At 47.4% G+C, this 21,271-nt stretch overlaps 1 protein-coding gene and 2 long non-coding RNA genes across 3 annotated transcripts; 1 reads left to right on the top strand and 2 right to left on the bottom strand.

Moving 5' to 3' along the window:
- Positions 1 to 731: 731 nt before the first annotated feature.
- On the bottom strand, positions 732 to 8,776 carry LOC114013692 (uncharacterized). Its single transcript, XR_003556817.2, has 2 exons — positions 8,024 to 8,776; positions 732 to 4,013 (listed from the first exon to the last, which is right to left on the bottom strand). It is a non-coding gene; the product is annotated as an uncharacterized LOC114013692 (long non-coding RNA).
- A 170-nt stretch (positions 8,777 to 8,946) lies between these two features.
- Positions 8,947 to 20,456, top strand: TMEM212 (transmembrane protein 212). The gene is made up of 3 exons (XM_055817389.1): positions 8,947 to 12,926; positions 18,360 to 18,508; positions 20,274 to 20,456. Exons 1-3 carry the CDS (start codon positions 12,737 to 12,739, stop codon positions 20,454 to 20,456), a joined length of 522 nt encoding a protein of 173 aa, XP_055673364.1. The 5' UTR covers positions 8,947 to 12,736.
- LOC129785368 (uncharacterized) lies at positions 12,958 to 16,599 on the bottom strand. The gene is made up of 4 exons (XR_008749347.1): positions 16,270 to 16,599; positions 15,109 to 15,253; positions 14,910 to 15,013; positions 12,958 to 13,541 (listed from the first exon to the last, which is right to left on the bottom strand). It is a non-coding gene; the product is annotated as an uncharacterized LOC129785368 (long non-coding RNA).
- Positions 20,457 to 21,271: the final 815 nt, after the last annotated feature.

Raw genomic sequence — 21,271 nt, 5'->3', positions numbered from 1 at the left:
GTGACTCACTCTGAGGAGTTCCTTCAGCGTTCTGGAGCAGGGGAGACAGTGCCCAGCCATAGGCAGCTCTATGCTTTGCTCTTTAACTCGGTAGTTAGTGCTCAGTAGTGAGTGCTCCCTCGGAAGTCCCCGTGCCGGGGCCATGCACCTAGCAGCTCTGTCCCCTCCTGCCACCACCCCATCTCCCGTGCGCTGCTGCACACACCAGCCCTTGGGCAGGGTGGCCAGAGGAAAGAGGATTTTTACGTTGTGGCCCATGGGATGGATCGCAACAGGGAAAAACATGGGGTTGAACGAATTATGAAAGTTTCAAGACACCATGAGCTGGAAAACCCCACTGGCTCCACAGGGGAGGCAGGAGGAGCAGCAGCATGCGCAGCTGAGTGCAATAGTCTGAGGTGGCCAGCCAGCCCCCCAGAGAAGGACCAGGCACCCACGGCACCGCACAGCAAAGGTGTGCAAACACATGGAAGGAAAAAGCAGGCTGGAGCTGATGCCACTCCCTAACATAAGGCCCACAAAATGGTTTTATTTTTCCTTCAGAAAATCCACCAGGAAGCACAAAGATAGTCTCAGAAAAAAATATTTTTACCCTTCCACAAGCACACAAGCAAAAAGGCAATAAGAAGTGCTGTGCACTGCCTTTCTAGAGAGTAGACCAAACTCAAAGCTGCCCTCAGTCCCATTTCCCCAGTATTCTGCCCCCAGTTTGCTCACACCCTCCACTAAAACCAGTAGCACAATTCTTTATTCCTCTTTTTTGTTTGCCAGACTCCCAGTCAGTTTGCACAGTCCAAGTAAAAAACCTAAACCCATGCTTTGCCATAGGATGAAAACCGAAAAAGGAAGAACAAGTGGGAAAAAAGCCCCAAACAATTAAAGAAACACAAAACCTCACATACAGAACCCCAGCAGAGTCCGTGCGATCGGTTCTATTTGTAGTCACCAGCACCAGCTGCACACACCTCTGAGGAGCACTGCTGGGGGGATGTTCTCACCTTCCTTTAATTCCATCCATAGATCTGGGAAGACCAGAGTATTACAAACCACGGCGTGCTTGGCGGGCAAAGATGTTCAAGTGTACAACATGGGATGAGTCGCCTTCACATGGAGGTCTTTTTGAAGGAAATAACTGGGCACAAGTGTTTATCTGAGTTTCAGGATCAGCAGCATGGTATTTACCTACCTGCGTGCAACGCCCATTTGCCTGGCTAATCCATCAGGTCTTCTTTCAACAGTGGAAGATGTTAAAGGAAAAGCACTGAAAATTTTTGCATTTCAGCCAGTTTTTGCACTCCCTCAGCTGGCAACCGGTGTGCCACTAAAGATGGCTCAAAATTATTAACAAATACATAAAGGACACTAACAAATAGAGCAAGCAGTGGCATGCAGCCTTAGAGGTGTCGGTCATCATTAAACCTTCAAATGAAAGTGGCCGTGAAGTGCCAAATTACCCTGTTTTACTTACTGAGGGAACGTAAACCTAAACCAGAACCGGTTCTTCAGCAATTTAATTCTACGTATCATGTACAGCAGCCTGTAACGCACACCCAGAGATGGGCTGCTCAGCTTTTACTTTCTTTATTTTTTACCTTTCTTTGGCTTTTAACTTTCTGCCGGTCCCTAGTGGGTACCCAGCTGCCCGGTTCTCACCGACACGCCAGAGGAAGGCCGTGGCGGGGGGTCTCTGGCTCTCCCGCACGCCGATGGATCACACGGATGGGAGGTGTTTGGCTGGCATCTGCCCCACTGCCACAGCCCCGGGATCCAGCTGAGGACACCGGAGGTTTCTGTGCTCATACAACAAGGCCTGGCATTTGTTTTGGGTCACAGCATCATTTCTACCATCTCACCAGGCAGGTCCTTCTGAAACAATCAGCATTTACTTGGAATTTGCATTAACATCGAACAGAAAAGCTGCTTTGGAAGATACCTGTTTCCAAGTGTTTGGGTTCTCCCGGTCGCTAAACATCTCCAGGCTGGTTTACAGGAGTGAAGGTTGCACCTGGGCGTGATTCAAAGCTGTGTGTCTGTGTTTAGTGTTGACTTAAGCAACCAAAGGGCTGCGGTGAGCAAATTGCCCATCCCGGATCCAAACACTCTTATCTGCTGGCAGCGCTGCTCCTTCTGCCTTTAAAGCAAACCCCTGCTCTGGAATCAGGAATGAAGTTAAGCCAATGAGGGAGAGAACCATTTCACACCACTTTCTTGTGCTGTTTGTGGAATTCCCAAAATTAAACCTCGTGCCAACGAGTACCCCACTGAGCTGGCCCTGGCAAACTCCTGCTCCAGCCAGTTGGCACTTGTCTGGGTTTGAACTAAATCCACTGCGAAGTCCCCAGAAATGATGTGACAGTCAGGGAAGTGGTGGAGTCACCATCCCTGGAGGTATTTAAAAGACGTGTAGGTGTGGCACTGAGCACCACAGTTTAGGGGTGGACTTGGCAGTGCTGGGTTAACGTTTGAACTCGATGATCTTAAAGGGCTTTTCCAACCTAAATGGTTCTGTGGTCCTATTAAGCTGTGGGGCACAGCAGCATGAAATGGTGCAGGGACACAGCCTTTTCTGGAGCCCTTCTGGAGCCTGCGGAGGGGCCTGTAGTGCCTCTGCTCTGGGAGGCAGTTGACCCACAAGATGGGTGAAGTTAAGAGATAAGTGGGTGACGATGTGCCAGCAGCAGCACAGGATCGCCTGTTGTGGCTCCAGCTGTGAGGCGCTTCCTCTTTCCATTGTCACTTTAGTGTTATACCAAAGGAACAAAAAGAAAGCAGTTTATGGCCTTTTTCTTTTCCTTTTTTTTTTTTTTTAAATAACTAGTTTAATTTTTATTGTTTTAAAGGTAGGAAGAAGTGACTTTTTATCTCAGAGTAGTGGGGAAAAAATTGTATAATATTCCTGCACCTAACCATACTAAATGGAAAGGAAAAATCCCCTGCAGTTTTCAGAAAACCAGGCAAAACTAGGAGTCTGGCCAGCCACTCTCTTCATTGCTTTTAACAGATCTGTGCTGCAAGGGTATTCACCCCACTTTAAAAGCGGGTGAATAGAGGTAGGAAAGTGCGAGGCTGCACAGAGACAGCAGAGGAGAAGGTGCTTCAGGCCTGCAGGTTCTGGCTCAAAGCGGCTGGCCCCCCAGCACAGTGTGCTCGTTTGGTATGAAACCACTCAGCTGCTTCAAATCTACTGAAATATCTTGACAGGGTAGCTCTGCTTTTCTTCTGCTGCTTCTGGTGCCCATCTGGTCCCCGGAGGGTGGGCACGGCCGGCCCCAGCAGGCTTCCTAAGAACAAACTGGGGAGGGGGCACATTCCTTCCCCATGATGGCTGAGCAAGATGTCTGTGGCGTACTTAGGTGTCCAAATATTGTGTTTCTTGGAAACAGTTGGCAGTTGCACAGCCCCTCCAGCTGGGGTTCCCACCACCCACCTGCATCTCCTTGGGTGCATCTTGCCCAGCCATCACATGCCACGGCGCACAGCTGCTTGCAGCCAGCTGCAGAATTATTCCTCACAAATCCTCAGCAGCTCCTATGGCATTCGGTGAAACTACAGCCTTTTGGGGAAGAGGTAGCAAACATTTGTGGCTGAACTTCAGCAATTAAAACTTGCTTCACCAAAATCGGAGCACAATGAGGCTTTCCTGCCAGCAGCAATTAGAAACGAGCATTATCTGATTGCTTTCTGCAGCAGTAGCGCTTCGTTATTTTCCTCCTGTGAGGGGCAGGGAAACATCATCGGGGGGGGGGGAGGTGTGTGTGTACGATACCTGTCAGATTTACTCTTGGCAAGTGGGGATATTTCTTATAAACTCTTCAGAAGTGCTTGATTCAAGGCTTCTGAAAGGTTCTCTCATCTTTATCCTGAATGACTTCTCCATCTCTAGTCCGTGAGACAGCAGCTTTTGTCAGGCTGGTGGTTCAGGCTGAACTCACAGAGCAAAGCTCTCCTGAAGCTTCATTTAGTGATGAAAAGGGATGCTGAGGTTCCCCGGGAGAGATCTGAGTAAAAACCCTCTGGAAACAGAGTAGATTCCAGTGGGGAAAAAAAACCCCAAAACAGTCAGGTTATTGTATTTAGGTTATTTACATTAGCGCTAGTACTTGTTTGAAGGTTAGTATTTCAGTAAACTTGCTATCAGTGAGCAGCTAAGCCCTCCTGCTTTGCTTAGATAGGGAAAAGCATGCTGTCCTTGAAACGCCAGCCTGACTTTTCACGGTTGCACCCCAAGTCCCACTGTGTGGCCACAGCACTGAAGACATGATGCTGCTTGTTACCCAGCTCCTTTGCCTCGCTGGAAACGGAGCCTAACCTTTCTACACAGCAGACAGCAGCCCTGGACAGTGGTGTACCCTGCTATCTGATTTTTGGGAGGCTCCTCATGACTCCACATGCAGTCTTTGAGGGTTCAATGTTTTGAAAAGCAGACTTTAGAAGGATGTCGTAAAACGAACACCTTTAACTTCTGATTGCAAAAAGCAGAGATCGCTTCAGGAGATTACCGCCCCCGCACAAATAGTTCTGTTTAGGGGTGTACCACTCTTAACGACTTGACTGGCTGAGATAGCACTCACACAGCGATAGTCCGGGCAAGAACTGGTTTTAATTAGGAGCACTAAGGCTTGCTAAGTGACCAAGTGTGGTACTGAGTCACATCACATGAAACGGTACGGAGATTGCTTAGGGCCATGGAGTTAAGTCCTGCCTTTTAAAATCTTTGCTAAGACTGTTCCCCTGGGAGGAGGAAGCCAGCGCGGCGCTTGGCCGCACAGCACGTTGTTCAAGCGGGTACCACAACCGTGTCTGGTCAGAGGCTAAAGAGGAGCATTTCACGGACTCCTAAGAACAGACATACTGAAATACTACTTCAGTGGAGACACATGGCTGGGGAGGGCATTCCTTCCATTCTCACGCAGTCCCTGAAATTATTTAACACTTGCCAGCCCATTAAACACCATGCTTTTTCTTGGGATTTTGTAGTTCTATGTAAGTGGAAGCAGTGCCTCCAGACAGGGGTGTTAGGATGCTCTCCCCCTGACTTTGCATGGAGCCCTGAGCGAGCCAAGGCTGTGCCGAGATGGATGCAGAATGGCAGCAGTAGGACCCACCTGGCCCCTGCATGCTGCCTGCCCCTCTGCCCACGCTGGGCAGCTTGCTCCAGGAGCCCGCGTCCCTTCCTCCATCATTGCTGTGCAGGGAGGAGGAAGCCTTTTGAAAGATGCAACAGAGCCAGCGAGCCTCGGTTCCTTGTTTGGGGGCAGATGAGTTGTCTTCTGGGAACTGTAGTTCCTGGGAAACATGAATTTGCAGCTTTCCTCAAAAGGCAAGCCAGGAAAGCCTGTGACTATTTCCATTGCTCCAGTGCAAGGGAAAATGTGTTGAAATTAAGAGAGGGAAATTTTTATAGGCAACTCTGCTTGGAAATCAGTGGACTGCAGTAGGAAAACTCGGACACACTTAGGAGGATTAGACACCAAGGAAGAAACTCTTCCTGCCTTGACGAGAATGGGAACCGGCTGGTATTTTCTGGACTCTGCAGTCGCAGGGGAAGTCGCCCTGGGGTTCACTAGGAGCTATAAAGGCTGCCTGAGGACAGAGCGTTGGCTGGCCAGAGCGGCAGGCACAGCTAAGCCCTTATGGCTTAAGGGGGATGAAACTGTTCTGGCAGAGCTGAAGAAAGTAGCTTCACAAAAAGGAGCTGGAGAATCTGGACCTCAACCCCCACCTGCCTGGCAGAGGAGAAGAGCCCCCCTGCCTGCTGCTTTTGCCTAGGGAAGAGGCTTCGGGGCACCACGTGCCGCAGAGCTATAAACCAGAAACTGCAGATACTGCTAAAAGAAGAACCTGTTGGTATGAACTAAGAATTACTGACAAAAAGTGTACAGCAGTTGTTTGTGGTTTACATAAGTTACCGCAGCGTTTGTATGCTGAAAGAGGCGGAGGAAGTGTTTCTAAGGATGGCTGAGGAGAACTGAACACGGCACTGGAGCCAGGCTGATAAATCAAAGAGCAGGCACTACGTTTGCCCAAAGCTTCAAATACTATTTTGGGGAAAGTGGTTTCTATTCTTATTCTGGAAAAGACTACTATATGCCCTTGTTTGTAAGGAGAAATGATGTCCTCTGCTTATGCAAAATTCAGTACAATATGTCCTGTGGAAAGTCTGAAAGCATTACCTAGACCTTCTGAAGCACACAGGGGATAACCACCTTTCATTACCAGGCTCAAACTCACCTGCACAGCCACCAGCCCTGCAAACCCAGAGCCTTTGGTCCATGCCTGGCCTTGGCCCTGTGCTGCAGAGGTCCCAGCAGCCCAGGCTCTTGCTGGAAGGCTGGAGTTATGAGCAAGCAGCTCAGCTGTAGAGGTCTTGGTCTCATCACTGATGCTGGCTGCTGCAGCGCATCCTCGGCAGCCTCCCTGTGCTCCGAGGGCTCCGGGTGCACGGAGCTGCTTGAGAAACGGCTGCCACTTACCCTGCTCTCCTGGTTTGGGGTAGGGCATCAATGGGAGCACTGCACTTACAAACTGAACACTAAATAACTGGAAATAATCATCAGTGAAGACATTTACGAGCTGAGTGGGGCCCTAGGACAATAAAGGATGGCTGATGGTAGCTCATTCGTTACCATCTGCACAAACTGGCGGTAAAGCTGACACCGGCAGTCAGAATCACAGCCTTTCAAAGACCTCTTAGACATCATTTTCCACTTTTACAAATTCAATTAACTCCCTTCCCCTCAAGCAGCACGATACAAAAATATTTTTCCAGGTAATGTAGCCATATTCTAGTTAAAGCAGCAGAGAGAACGTTAAAGCAAAAACCAGGCCTAAATTAAAACTGTTATTCTCATTTTCTACCTGGACATTTTGGCAATTGCTTCTTCTCTGACAGGAACAGCTGTTTTGTTCAGTGCCGTGATTCATGGGCTTCTAAACCAGAATGCTGATGGATGAATTCTCAAAAGATGGAGTTGAAACTTTCCATCCCCATGTGGAATCCCATCTGAATCCCCATGTCTTTCTCTGATTCTACCAGGTGTAAGTTTATTCTACCATAAGTTTAGACGGCAACAGTCATATTTTCTTTTTCGAGAATAAGCTGTTGTGCTCCCTGGTCCTCCTTCCCCACAGCAGGCAGGTTCACAGGGCTTTAGCATTTTGGAAGGGGAACATTTTGCATTGTAGAAGAGCACTGAACTAAACTGTAAGGGAAGGCTCAGAAGAGGGAAGAGCGATGTGATCACAACACAAAGCCCAGAAGCAGCTCCTGACTGAACCATCCCTTTTCTTGCTCCAGAAATCAGAGCTGGCCACAAAGGGTCTGGGCTGAAGCAGCAGCCGCCAGGGACAAGGCGAGGTAGGGGCAGCAGCCCCGAGCACCCTGGTGAAGCTGTTGCTGAAATTACGGCTTTGGGACACGTTGGCTGTAGCCAGTGCTGGGGTGTTCCCAGATAAGAAGCCACAGGGAGGCCCAGAGAGCAGCGCGCTGTGCAGCCTGTTCAAGGTCTGGGTCTGAGCCTGGAAAGCCATCAGCTGGTGTTGGGACATGTTGATTTCTGCACAAAGGTAATCTCTGTACCGTTAATGCAGCCCAGCATCTGGTTTCCAGAACAGCTCGGTGGTGAAGCTATTATTTTTGTTAATTGTACTATCCAAATAGAAGCTTATGGACCTGATTTTCTGCAGAAAATTAATCATACCAGCATACAAATGGCAAGACTGGGTAGAGACTCAGCTATTGTACCAGCAGTTCAGCCCGCCTTTCCTGGACAGAAAATGTTTCACATATCCCATGACACCATCCCACCATGTCATTTCCCTGGGCTCCTGAATTTCCCAACACCGTGATGTCTGCGCACAGTTTGTGGTGAACGAGTTGACAGTGACTGACTTATTCAGCATATCTTCTCAGTGGTAGCATTAATACCTTCCCCATTCAGTGATGTAATATTTTGTGTGCAAAGTGCATCTGAGGCTCGGTAAGCCTTACCAGCCTTACTTCTGAGCCTTACTAAATCCTTACCAGGATGTGCAAAAATCAGCATTGGTAGAGAGGGCACTTCTTGCACTGGGCTGCTGGTGGAAAGAGGCAGATGAAGAACAACGCTCAAACCTGTAAGCTCAGACCAGCTCCCCTCCAAAACAGCCCTTCTCTGCCATGTCCAGAAAGTGCTGAGCCAAAGTCATCCAGATGCTGGAGGTGCTCAACAGAGGTGCTCCTCAGCCGAGCTGTAGCTCTGTGCAGCTCCGCTGCAAGGGCTCTAAGGTGCAAGAAGAGAGATGGCTGTTGAGGCTGACATCCTGAGCGCATAGCTTACCTCTTCACCCTGCACGCCGGACTGAAGCTTATCTTCCACCACAACACCTCGTCTGGCTTTGAGGATGCCAAGTGATAAAGGTTCCACCATCCTTGCTCAGAAACCACTGCCTAATTACCCTTTCACCTAGGATAATTAAGCTTTCAAAGCTGAATATTTCTATTTCAGTCTCTTCTAGGAGATCTTGTTGCAACTTCTCCAGCAATATAGCAATGCACTTCTGCCATCAGATAGCTTTTTTTGTATGTAGGGGTCTGGAACCCCTGCTCACACCTGCTGTCCCCTCACCGGGCTGCATCTGTGACCGAATCATTCCTCTGGTGCATGCACAGTTCACTGCACCTAAGTCAAGGGGGGATGTTTAAACTGAAAGTGTGGAAGTCCCCTGTCGGACCAAGCAGTAGGACACTCACGCTCACCCCAGGGGTGCCACATCACCTCGGTCACGGGGACACCCCAGGTTTGCCCTCCAGCAGGGATGGAGAGCACACGGACACATTTCTTTAGGGATGGAGAGCACACGGACACATTTCTTTGTACATTAGAAGAATCACCAAAAGGCTTCAGCTCTGTCTGTCTTTGATAAAAAGGCAGCCAGAGAATTGCCCTCTCCCACGAGCCCCGGCGCTCAGCCTATGAGATAATATAGGCTGGCCTTTTCTTTGCAGCTGTATTGTTTTAGTGCTTGGAAAATAGCAGCAGGCTGAGCAATGAGTCATCTGTCACTAGATGGGGTTAAAGTAATTTCCGTTTTCTGTTGCCATGGGGAAATCAACGTCCTAAGATTTGTCCTTTCTCCCACTCAAACACGTGGGAGTAGAAAGCCTGAAACCCAGCAGGGCTAAACAGTTTTTTAAAATTTTATATATTCCCCCCACCCCCCCCCTTATAAACAAACTTCCCTCCGTGGCCTTGCAGCTGTCAGTCTGTTCCCGGAATCGTCCGGTTAACAATGTCATTCCCCTTCGATTGCAAAAAATCCAGAAGCAGAGTTTAAGTAAATATTTGACATTCATATAGGAGTTGCTTCACATTATCACTTATAAGAGCCTCTGTTGCCTGTAAAATTTTACGTGTACATTCGAGGGGGTTATAAACTTGTTATTATACAATAAAATTGAAACTTCAAAAAAAAGTAAATGAAAGTAGCAGCTCACCCAGTACTCGGGGTATAGCTTAGAGCAGAAACAGGAAAGAGGAAATTGCAGTAAATACCGTTTAAAAGCCTCGCTAATGTATAGCTTATATGAGTAGCAGCATAGCAACATCTAGTGTTGATCAGGGATATAGCTGAAGGTTATCGCCATACTTCATTAATAACGGCCATTTGATGAACTCTGCAGGCAGGCTTTTCCCAGACCACCACCCCGGCTCCTTCTCCCGTGTCTTTCATAACACGTCACTTTTTTATGCTCCGTGCCACTGCTTTCGTTAGCTTCACAGAAGTGCAGTTATCTGGTAACGCTCTCCATCTGCCTAGATCGTTTCGAACATTACTGTGGTTGTAGTTAAGAGACGACTCAATAGATCTACAGGTTTAAATGCGATTCAGTGCAACGGTGGCCAAAACTCTTAGCATCTGAACTGAAATTAAGAAAGCAATTCCTACCCGGCAGCTGGTCACGTTACCAGCTGTATAATCAAACCCAGGACCAATTAAACACTGCTGTCAAATTGGTGGAACATTCAAAATTACTCCTTTCCCTGGAAATGAGCGTGCAAGCGTAAGGTTGCAGCGCTAAGTGGACTGTCAGAGAAGGCTGTGTTCTCACTCCCCTGTACTGCCCTGCAAACGCAGGGATTACTGTATTATGTGCAGTTTAAGACCATCTATAGAAAAATGTATTGATGCATTTTAAATCCATCACCATACCCCATGTAGACACTTCTTTTCCTTTAAAAGACCTCTGATCCTCAAAGTTAAGTCCCTTGCAACTTAGCTCCTCCGTAGGTTATGGATTAACACTACTTTAAATTAGTTAACTAAACTAATCAAGTTTAACTTAACATAACAACACTTTTTAGTTTAGATGTAATTATTTTTAATGGCTTTGTTGAACTCTCACAATTTTCTTCGTATAAGCAAGCCCTTACATCAGGGCTCACAGAGGACTAGAATAAAATAATTTGTCCTCTTAGGTTACAGCCCCTCTTACATGGGGTTTGCTTCATCTTCAGTAAAATAACATCCTTTGGGTTTTCTCAAACAAAACAAGACTCATGAATGGCTGCTTTCCAAATCCGGCTCTGTCTTGCAACACACTGTGAACAGATTTTTTGCCACATCCAAGTTTATTACATGATCTAATTAGCATGACTGTGTAGGTGCATGGAATGCACAGGGGGAGAGGAAAAATACAAGTGTGCAAAACACTGTTATATAATTTCCTACAGGAAAACACTTATTAATGACAGAGACCTGGATCCCTCTCCAGATACTTTTGAGCAGGATTTAAGGAGCAAGCAGCTGGGCAAGGAAAAAGAAAGGATATTCAAGTCTATAGCAGAGTAAAGGGTCAAAAGCAGGAAATACTGAATACCACCAGATTTTTGTGACCTAAAAATACAATTACAACTTTTAAAAGCTATTAATTCCATACTCACGTTTGTGGCTTTTGTCTCCAGATAAAACAATTCAGTGAAATTCAATGCACGACTGAAAGCGAGGACTGCAAGCGTGTCAGCCATACTGCAAGGCTAGCTCTTCAGCAGAAAATGAAATACAGCTTCTAATTAATAGCAAGAAACATGGATTGTTAACCACCCCAGCCACGAGAAAGGCATTAGGGTGTCTACTGGAATTGTGCAGCCAGAACACAGATCAGAGCTCTGCTCTATGTTACTGAGGCATTCACACCGCCCTAACCAAGTTAAACGGGAAGCTAAGTAACATAAAGCTATCAGAACCTTTTTCTTCCTTCTGCATTCTTGAAAATACATTTTAAAATTACGTGTGATCTTTCAGAGCCTTTAAAGGGGTCAGGCACTAAGCGCATCTGGCATGCCGATCTCATTCAGGAACATGAAGTCATCCTCCAAGCTGCATTCCTGAGTCAAGAACGTGTAATTTTCCATGCGCTTTACTGACTTGCACATTGAACAGAGATTAATACTAATTTTATTGAAGATTGGGCATATTTAAGAAAATTGCCAGCCCTGCTAGTTGTGTTTTAATTAAACTAGAAGTGGAATAACGTTTGCCAGAGAGGGCTGCTGTTATTCCAATAAACATGCCCCACACAGCCTGCTGCGCTATGCCATAAATCCGTTCAATGCTACATCTCACCCAATGGGCTGAATTGGGTACTATAGGATCTCCAGAGGTGTAAGTTTAATTGTAAATTAAATTTGTCACTCTGGTTTTCCTTGCAGTGCAGAGGGGATGTTGTCATCACAGCAGCCCAAGGAGCCTCCACCATGCAAGCTGGCTTACCCTGAAGCATGGACCATTCCAGTCTCCTGGGGCACGTGGTGGTACCCAGTGCCACCCCGGCTGATGGCAGCATTCCAGCAGCGGGGGCGGGATGGGGGGCCACAGGTCTGCAATGAGTCTGATGGTTATCAGCAGCATGCCTGGGGGATTGCATATGATAAAGTACACAACACAATTGCTTTGGCTCTTGCAAACAAAATATTTGCTGTGGCAGGCAGGGAGAAAACAGGGCTGCAGTCTGATGAGCAGTGGGAGGCACCAGCCCTAATCCCTTTCAAATCAAAGACCTTTCCACCACCGTGCCCAGGAGCAGATCCTAGGAATGACCTCCTGTCTCCAAAGCGCCTCTCAAAGCTCCCAGTGCCCTTACCTCTCATGTTGGGGGCAATCAAAGACACCAACAGCATTAGCTGTGTGATTCGCTTGATTTCAAGTTACAAGGTAGAGCCCATTCGCTCTAAATTTCCTTACTACAGACATGTTGCACCAACAGTAACTCTCCCTGGGGAGGAGGTGGTCCGGCCGGGGAGGACGCGCCTGTGTCCTGCAGAGGCTGCCGGCACCAGGGGGCTGGTGTCACAGGGGCTGCGGTGGGCAGGACAGCCTTGGAAACAGCAGCCCCAGTTGCTGTTAGCACATTGCTAGCGCTCTCTGCACTGGGAAGCAGTCCATCCTCTTGGGAAGGTGGATGAAGAAGTAATTCCGAAATCACAGGATGAGCTTTCCGCAGCTGAAAGTGAAGGGCAACGAGTCTGGAAAAAAAACATATTCCTGGGGGTGAAGGAGCCTTATTTACCACACTGCAATACCCTCTGTTTCTGTAGGAACATCTGAAGATAAACAGAATAGTGCTTCTTTGTGCCAGGTAAACAGCTCATACATGCCATGGCTACAGTCTCGAAGGAGCTTCTGTTTATTATGAAATGTCTCTGCCTCAGCTTTAGCTACAAACCCTCACTGTGAATACAGCAGGGAGAAGTTTACAATGAAAGTGAAGGGCTTGTACGAAGTTAATAGAAGTGTACTTATTACCTTTGGGGTTATAAGCATTTTTTCTGGCATTTTGCCTTTTCCCCCTGCTTTTTCTTATAAGCTCTGGTTCTTTGGATGGAGCGTTTGCCTTGCCAGTGCCATTTGCAATGGAGCTTTGGTAGGCAGAACAAATGCGTTGTCAAAAAAAAGACATTAGAGATGCTACAGACACTTTAAAAAGTCAATTGTGTCTGAATTTTCTATTTGCTAGCTCCTGCAAACTATCTTCTGACAGAGAAATGCTTGGAACTGTATGAAACTAAAGCAAGAGGCTCCCTAGAGGCTCTTGATAAGATTTAAATTTGCAGTAAATATTGGCATATTGATTATTGTCATGACCTGCCGATTTTTAATTTCCCTTTACAGAGAAAACTCAAATTTTCTCATTCTGAACCTAATTTGGATTGTTAAAAGGATATAAATGTAAATTAACATCCTCAGGGTTACGCTGGTGTAATTGAGATAATTGTTTAGCTTTTTCCTTTGGTTCATTCCCTAAGCTTTTGAATTTCCAAAGGGATGTTGTAAGCGATGCAATGAGACAAGTACAACAAGCTTTACAGAGTGAAAGCTCCGGTAGGCACGCAGCCGTGAAATCCTCATCCTCTGAGAGCGCGATGCGTGTCTCGTGCCTCCTCATGGAACCTCTCTGGTTGCGCAACGTAAAAGCCGATGAGGTTTTTCGGGACCAGGTCCTGTAGCTGTGAGGGTTAAGAGCTGCCGGTGGCCCTGTGGCTGGCGGTGAAGCGCTGAGGAAGCTGAATCAAAACAGGGGTTAGAGGAAGGGTGAGTCGTCTTCTCCCCGTCGCCCCAGTGGCTAGAGAGGAAGACCTCCAGGGGACTCGGAGCCTCCATCCTTCCATGGTTTTCCAGTGGACCAGACAGTATTCTGGTGATATGGATGGTAATGATCTGGCCATGGGGTTTTATACCCACATATTCCCACCCCAGGGCTGGTAAACCATGAACCAGTTTGTTCTTTTCTTTTTTAATCCAAAGGCAGAGAGAATAAGTTTTTTCATGGCATTGTTATTTCTGATGTCCTCATACCAGGGATTTGACTACAGTACTTTATGGCTTTCCTACCCTTCCATCAACCTTGGGATGTTTATTTTTCTTCAAACATAGCTGTTTGCAGCATGCTAACAAGTACTGAAGATCTTTTAACACTGCTATTTGTTTACTGAAGACATCAAAGCCTTTCCCCCCCCCAAGCCTTCTTTCAGTCAGTACAATCTGCAAACAGCCATGCAAAACCAAGGTGTGCTTTGTGTAGAGCAAAATAAAACCACAGAAGATACACATATTTCCTTAGCTGAGATTCTAAATTTAGCTCGGCTTCATCTTTCATTCTTCAGCTTCTCAAACTACTCGTTCCCAACCAAGAGCCGTGCAGTTTCAGCTGACCTTCCTATTGCCTTCAGCCTAGGCGGAAGAATACAACTGCAAACGGGAACAGTGGCAGTGAGATGTAATCTAAAGCAAGTATTTTGTTACATCTATGAGCAGATGAGTTTCCTCGTCTAACTTTGATGGTCGAGATGCTAGACTAATGGAAAGTACCACTCTGAATTTTTTTGCATTAGGTCCTGTCAGCTTTCGGCTCAGACCCAGGATGTGGGTGCTGGGCAATGCACAGTGGAGGAAATAGCAAATGTCGGCAGCGAATTAAATAACCAGAACTACTGAAAATAATGCCCTAAGAAATACTGGGGCATCCTTTTATGGATTTCCTAGATGTGTTGAGGCTATTTTAAGGCTAATTGAACTCCCACTCCTCACAGTGTAAACAGGCTTATTCCTTCTATGGAACACAAAGCAACGTAAACGTCACTGTGATGTCACTGGTATTTCCACTCATGCTTCAAGTATCGCCTTGCCCCAGATGTGCATCCCACCATTCAGAGTGCGCTAAGCATCGACAGTACATCCCAAGAAGCGTCTCCATGGAGGACAACCTCTGTGGAGGAGGACCTGCTGGAGTGGTACCCAGGGATCAGCCCCCCGGAGCTGCCTGACCGGTCGGCTGCGGTATGGGCAATGGGGGAGAAGAGGGCAACCAAGGAGGAGGGCAGGGCAAGGACTGACCCCCAGCATTTTTATTCCACAAGGAAGCAACAACTCACCTCAAGCTGCGTGGGCTGAAGATTACAGAGCGGGCAAAGGCACGAGGCTTTCCGGGAATCGGGAAGGGTGACGTGCAAGGCCAGCAAGGGTCAGCAAGGCAGATCTGCGTGGACAAAGTGCAGATAACGAGGAACGCTGACTACATTTGGCTGGGGAGGGATGGTGCATTAAGGGCATTTTCAGCAATGTACAACTTACTTTTTAATCACCTGCCCGTGGGTGTAGTTCACCCTGTCACAGCAGGGGAAGACCTGCCGCTTGACCTGGTGCTTGTGGGCATGGAGAGGACCCACACAGGAAGGGCTGGGTGGCCAGAGGATGTGCCGTTCAGCAGCTTTTAACCCTGAAAACACCAAGAGAAGACGTAAGGGGCAAGAAGTACAAACCTTTTCCCTTTCAGCAGCTTTAAACCAGGCAAGCAGTGCTGGTACAACAGCATGCAGCCCGAGAGAGGCTGCAAGTCTACAGGACACAGCAGTTTGGGCCTCTTCCCTTGACTTTGGGTGCTGCTGAACTTGCATATGGCATCTGGCTCAGCAAGGCAGGGCTCAGCCTCCCAGAGGTGAGAAAGAAAAGGAGCAACTGTTCCCCAGTCCTGGGGTCACCATGGCCTGGAAGCAGCAATGTGGCCCCTCGGTGACACAGCCAGCCTGCCCCTTCCAGCCCCAGCACGCAGGTGTCTCCTGCAAAGCAATTTCAGGGTCTTGCCTTCAGAAATGAAACAAAATAGCAAAGCCTTAAAAAATAAAGTTTTAAGCACATCCAACTTTGGGATGGAGCGTAAAATTTCTTGCCAGAGAATTTAAAACAAACTGGAAACTGATCATCTACTCATTTAAACGATGTGCCTGGAGCTAAACCAGCAAGGCTGAATAATCTCTGCACTGCTTTCATCCTTCTTCAATTTTTTCTTTGTTCCATCAGCCACATGTGCGTTAAGTGTAAATTGAAGGGCTCTTAGCTGGAAAAGCAGACTGTGAGAAGGGCTTGGCCCTCATCTCATAATTCGGCTTCAGTATTATAATTACTCTTAATAGCACTCTTATTTTGTTGTATTATTTATTCTGGCTAGAACCCCTTAGGATCCCTTGAGGGCTTTTTTTTCTGGTGGATATAGCCAACATCCACTCATGAATCCAGATGTTTCTGCTTTTATCCACGGGAATTTAATGGTATGGATATGCCAAGATTATAACTTCAGGCTCAGCCTCAAGACAAGTATTTTTCAAATTCCCTATATCAAAACTGGAAAGTGCCATGTAAAACCTGGGCCTTACTGCATTGAGCATGCCAGAATGGAAATCAAACCACAGGACAATATTGCTTAAGGTTCTGGATCTGTGCAATACACTCTCTTACATTGCACCAGAAGTGACAGCCCAGATCGTGCTATTTTGTGTTCTCTGACACAGACTCTCATCTTTAGCACATCTTCAGCTCTTCTTTCCATTCACCAGCCCAAAACGAACAGCAAAGATGCACGTGGGTCCAAGATGCTTATGCTGGAGAAAAAAAAAAAGAAAGATTACTTGCTGCAAGCCAGAGTCACTGCTGGTGTAGTTAAATGAATGAAAATCTGTCTGTGTATGTCACCTCCCCATCATCAACACAGATACTGTCCCCAGTCAAATCTGGTTCTGAAATAAGGGCAGTGATGAAACACACCCTGCCCTGACGGGGACCTGCTGAATAACGCAAGGATCTGCTGTGCCTGTGGCAGCACTTGGGAAGAATAATCAAACCCAAACTTATTCCTTGTCGAGTGACAAAAGCAGCACGAAGCAGACACTAAAATAACCGTTCTGCACCACCTGGGGTTTTCCTTGGGCACTCCCCTTTGTGGCACCCTCGCTTTCCTCCCTGCTCCCCCTTTGTCAGTGTGAGAATCCTGAATAAAGTAGCTGTGCGGTGGTGGTCAGCGCCAGCCTGGTGGCTTGGATGGTGTCCCCTGTTGGGGATGGCCATCTCCTTCCAAGTGCTCCAATGTGCCTCAGGAGCATGAGAACAGCAATCACAGGAGATGCACATAACAGTTTTTGTTGGCCTTTTGGCAACCAACAGTAAATATCACCTGTGGCTGCACTGTGCACAACGAGGATGCAATGTTATGCCTGAGTCGACAAAAGATGTATTTTTTCCTTCAGGATGCTCTCAGCTGGCCTTGAGTGCATGCCAGCAGGTCCCTGGTCCTGCCTCTGCTGTGCATGATGCAGCCCCTTTTAAAGCCACTCTGTGCACTGGACCGGGAAGAAACACTGAGCAGTTATTCCAGCCTGATCAAGGAGAAGAGCCCGTTCTGCTCTGGCTGGAGAGCAGCAGCTAGTTACTGCTTGCTCTAATAGCATTAGTCCTTTACCTGCAGAGTTGTTGGATCAAAGGAAGTGTAAATTATTCCTAAAAGCTCTTTTAAAGCTTCCCCCAGCATGGAAAAGCCTCTCAGCTGGCACAAAGGACAGAGCTGGCTCCATAGCAAACCCCTCCAGGGCAAGGATGCGCCGGGACAAGAGGGAGGCGCAAGAGCTGCGAGCGGGCACCAAGGGCTGAGCACCCAGACAGCCCGCACCCGCTCAAGCAGCCAAGCTGTTCACCCACCTACCCCAGAGCCGAGCTGAACCTCGCCAAAATCCTGCTGCGGGGAGCCACTGAGGGCAGAGGTAGGTGCAAGTGCCATCAGTCTGGGTGACAAGTCCAGGAATCTATATGGTATCTATATGTGTTGCACGCAGGAGGAAGCAAGGGAGCAGCAGAGTCAATCTGGACGATGCATTCAACGGGGAAAGCTGTTTTCTTGCTAATATTGTGGATCAAGCGTGCTGTGCAGGGCTTACAGAGGGTGCACATTAAGTATCCCACCAGCACAGTAGTTCTGCCAGTTCCTGTCACATTTTCTTTCATAATGAGGAACTTTGTTAGTATTCAAGTATGCAGTTTAAATTTTAAAGGCCACCCACTGTACTTATAGGCTATATGACAAACTGCATAAATATACCTGTTCCAATTTATTCTTCTAGTATTTTTAGAAAATATGGTTTCAATGACTTTGTCTTCCCTGTAAAAAAAAAAATCCATATTTTTCTCTAATAAGTTCATGATATTCAAACTACTAATTTTCCTTACCATCACACCCTTTGTTGGACACAGAATAAAGGAGACTGAATATAAAAAACAGGGTGGGTTTTTTTTTTTTACAAATTGGAAATTAAGAAATTAAAAAATACTGAGTCTTTAGTTTTAGAGTGTTTTCTTTTTTTAAAAAAAGAATCTCTCAGCAGGTCAGAAAAGTGACAAAATGCTTTTGTCTCCAGTTCAGTGGAAGGCTAGTTTCGCTTTTGGCATACTGAACATCAAAGCGCCTCGGTGCAATCTGCTGCTGCCGTTGCAACTCTTCTACTTGGCCCATATCACCACTACTCATATGCTGCAATGCTGGGACCAAGTACCTGCGTAAGACATCCTGCTCCCCTTTCCCTACACTGACTTCCCAAACCTCTGCAGAGACCCATCGCATCACGAATGGTACCACCTCAGCCTGCAAATACAGGACCTGTGCTTGAGTTCAGCCATATTCCATGCATCTTCAGGTTTTGTGATGACCTTTGTGAGACTGCTCCAGTTCGGACATTTAAAAGCGGGCATTGGTTGTGGCAGGGAAGGTGGATTGCCACCTGTAATGCTGTTAACATTACAGGTGGCAATAATAATAAAGGTAATTAGCCAGGAGGGCAGCACAGCTGTGCCAGGACAGGCAGATCCCAAATGCACTCACATCAAGATTAGCAGTGCCCATGAAACCATGTGCAACATTTCATTAAATCACTTCATGAATGAGCAATTTGGCCCTTCATACCCATTACATCGCAGTACCGTTTCAACCAAAGGGACACACTTTTAACATACATAGCCTGGGCATCCAAATTTAAAGCCTAGGCGAAATTTTAGAGAAATTATGATTTGCTTTTGACATTACAAAAAGCATAACCTGAAGATTTGCCTTTCTGCTCTTCTTTACAACTGTGAAGACTGTGCTGCCATTAATGCACAGAGCTGCTGAAACCTGCACAGACATAGATCTGTTACCCAAACAGCAAAAAAGGTGTGAAAAATAACCAGCATCCAGCACATACCTTCTCTGCTCCAAGTAGAGCCCCAGGCAGCAGCCCCTCGCCAGTGTGGGAGGATGAGCAGTGAGGGCAGGAGGAGGAACAGGCTTTCAGGTGACCCGGAGCGGAGCCAGAGCACAAGCACCATGCTCCGGACCAGCTCCCATGTGAGGCACAGCATCAGTGTCCAGCCTGACACACCTCTGCCCACACACCTTGGAGGACCTGCGGCTGGCTCAGATATCCACCGATTTTGCTGTGCTGAGGAAAATCTCACCTACTGTGCATCTGATCCCTCTGTTTTTTCAGGTTTTTTTTCTTCCTTTTAACCTTTGTTTGGAGCCAATCTTGAATCCCCAAAAATAACAGTGTTCCCATGACAACAGCCCAGCAGTGGACTCCTCCAGGGCATCTGAAGCATCAAAACACGGCAAGTGCTTCTTCTTCCGATCAGCATCACACCCCAAGGTACCACGGCCCCATCCCCTCTGCTCTCCTTCCTCTCACGCTGAAGTAGACTGCAAACTACTGTGGGCAGTGCTCCGTCTGCTTTGGCATTACTGGCATTTACTGAACGATAAGTCACACACACAAGTGATGCACAAGCAGGTATCAGACCATGGTACCAACTTATGGTGGGGGAAGAAAGGCCAGGAGGGTCTGCAGTCTAAAGGACTGGACAGCTGTTGGGTTTTGTAGCCCCCTAAACTTTATTAGTAAGATTTCTAGTTTTCATGCCCTCCTTGGTATTTTACAGAGGATATGAAATGATCCTTTGTTATTCACAGCTGCCGCTTTGCTTCCAATAGATAGCACTTCTGCTCCCAATACATAGCACTGCTCCTGCTGCCCTTCAGCAAAGCCCTGCAAGCGCTGATCCCCCGGGTCCCAGCCCAGCAAAGCAGGCAACGGGCCCCTCCGAGACCAAAAGCATCCCCAGCTGCCTCCTCTCCTGGAGCAGGGCAGGATCCCAGCCCTTTGCAGCATCAGGCCCTGCTTGCCCAAGCATTTTCTCCCGCGGGCAGCACAGCCTGTACCTTGCCCACAGCCCGGCTCCAGCCAAGTGCCCGATTGATCCACCGCTCTCGAGGCTGTTCCAAACCCCCATCCCTCCCCTGCAGCACTTCTGTCTGCCCTCAGACCAAGATTTACGAGGGCTACCCATGGATGCAGTTGCAAGAAAAGTCCAAGAGCCTTTGCTGCAATGCCACCAGCAGCACAAAACCAGCCACATACTCTTCGCATACCTGATCCTCGCCGAAGGGATGCGAGCAGGACACCCGAACAGAGACGGAGAGCTCTGAAGCAGGACCTGAGGAGGCAGCACGGATGCGTGCCAGCCTGACAATGGGGTTTCATTTAACAGGCACAGATTTAAGTGTGGAAATCAAATATGAAACAGTCGTAGCCAGCATTGTCTGCATTCTTGGAGTGGCACTAAACTAGCAGAAAGAAAAGAGCTGAGACACTGGCCCAGACATGCTCCAGCTGTCCGCGACTACCTCTTCCCTCCTCCACTGAATGTAACTATTCAGCTTGTTTTCATTTCATTATCGGACAATATTTTTGCAACTTGGGAAAAGAATAGAAAAAAAGGGGGGGGGGGGCGCGTGAAAAAAAGTCCTTAAAATACTTTTGGGTTTATTATTGAGAACTAGACCATTTCTTTCCTTCTTATCAGAGGTAAGGTACAGACTTACTTCAAAAAGTGCACGGTATTATTAGTTAAGCATTTGTTTCTCAAACTCCTTTATTTCAGAGGCAGCAGCATTTGTGTTGCTGTGGTTATTCACTTAAGTCATACTCATTTAGTACTGAGCAACATGCAATTAAATAGCCATATAAAACACCCACAGGGTGAGCAACAGCTGCCTACAGGTAACCTTAAATTTCGTGTACTCACTTGCCAAATTTTCAGCTCTAGCCATATAAATCCTCGTTTGCATGTGGGAGCAGGGCAGGCCCTGTCCTCCATCACCGTGGGCAGGTAAGCAGGAGGCACTCCTTCGCCAGGCACAGCGCAAATCAAGCTTTTAATGAGCTGGTTAAAAGCCCAATGCTGCAGATTGCTATTAATGGGAGTGCTTCTTGACCCACCACAGGGTCAGCCCTGCCCCAGCTTCCCTTCCCTCCTCTGCCTTCCTCTCAAGAGCATAGCTTATCCATTTTTAATGTTAAAAAGAGTTCACATCCAAGATCTGATAGTAATTCTTTTCCCTGTCTTTATGCCAATTTTGCTTGACAGGGAAATGCCAGCATGC

Source organism: Falco peregrinus, chromosome 12, assembly GCF_023634155.1.
Source record: "Falco peregrinus isolate bFalPer1 chromosome 12, bFalPer1.pri, whole genome shotgun sequence".
NCBI classification, from domain to species: Eukaryota; Metazoa; Chordata; class Aves; order Falconiformes; family Falconidae; genus Falco; species Falco peregrinus.
Note: the sequence above shows the minus strand (reverse complement) of the source record. Positions and strands in the feature narration are given on the sequence as shown.